General features: G+C 40.3%; 1 protein-coding gene across 1 annotated transcript in view; it reads right to left on the bottom strand.

Annotated features, from left to right (window-relative positions):
- Positions 1-584, bottom strand: part of LOC103254447 (gamma-secretase-activating protein) — a gene marked incomplete at its 5' end in the record, with an annotated part of 43,574 nt that extends 42,990 nt beyond the window's left edge. The window contains 2 exons of the mRNA XM_008052543.2: positions 156-373; positions 492-584. Coding sequence (XP_008050734.1) covers positions 156-373; positions 492-584 — 311 coding nt within the window. The remainder of the gene's footprint in view (positions 1-155; positions 374-491) is intronic.
- Positions 585-794: the final 210 nt, after the last annotated feature.

The raw sequence follows: 794 nt of genomic DNA, 5'->3' as shown, positions 1-794 counted from the left end.
AAAAAAAAGTACACACAAAAAATATGCTCAAGTCAAGAGAGAGACGATAAGCCAAGTAAAAATTAGTTGTTGCCAAATAAAAAATAACTTCTGATCATTTTCAACCACAAAATGCATTCGGTATTGGCTTACTTAAACATAAGCTATATTCGCACCTGGTCTTCCAGGAACCGCAGGCCTCGGCCACATGAGAGCAGACAGTGCAAGGCAGCCATCTTCTCACTGTCTAGGTGGGTGTTCCATAGGAACTGTAATAAGTAGGACTGGTTGAGGAGTGCTCTATAGAGCGTTCCAGAACTGCAATCCAGTACCAGGGACCCTGACAGTGACTGCAAAGGACTATGAGGTAGCATATCAGTCATTTCATTATTTCCTGGGGGAGAGAAAAGTAGATCAGCAAATAAAAGAACCTCTTTCACTCAAATACAGATATGAAAGTCAAAACAAACCCTGATGGGTTGTATCCCTGAGAGAAAAACCCGCAGCCATACCTGTCAGAAACAGACTGTGGCAGATCAAGTCTGGATGTTGAATGTTAAGTAGATGAAAGAAATGGCCAGGTAAGTAAACAGCCACGTAATAGTCTATAAAAGAGAAAGATTTAAGTCATTGACATGTGGTAAGAGCTATACAGGTAAAGCCCAGGACTTCACATTATCCCTGTTTTCCTTTGAACCTCTCAAAACACAAAAGCTTTTACCAATGTAATAACAAGCTGTCTGGTACCATGGTATCAACACATTTCATCTTACCAGTCAGACCTCATTTATTTCTATCTGTGGCTAATTTTCTTC

This window comes from Carlito syrichta, unplaced genomic scaffold (genome assembly GCF_000164805.1).
Source record: "Carlito syrichta isolate Samal-C Ts95f unplaced genomic scaffold, Tarsius_syrichta-2.0.1 Scaffold280196, whole genome shotgun sequence".
NCBI classification, from domain to species: Eukaryota; Metazoa; Chordata; class Mammalia; order Primates; family Tarsiidae; genus Carlito; species Carlito syrichta.
Note: the sequence above shows the minus strand (reverse complement) of the source record. Positions and strands in the feature narration are given on the sequence as shown.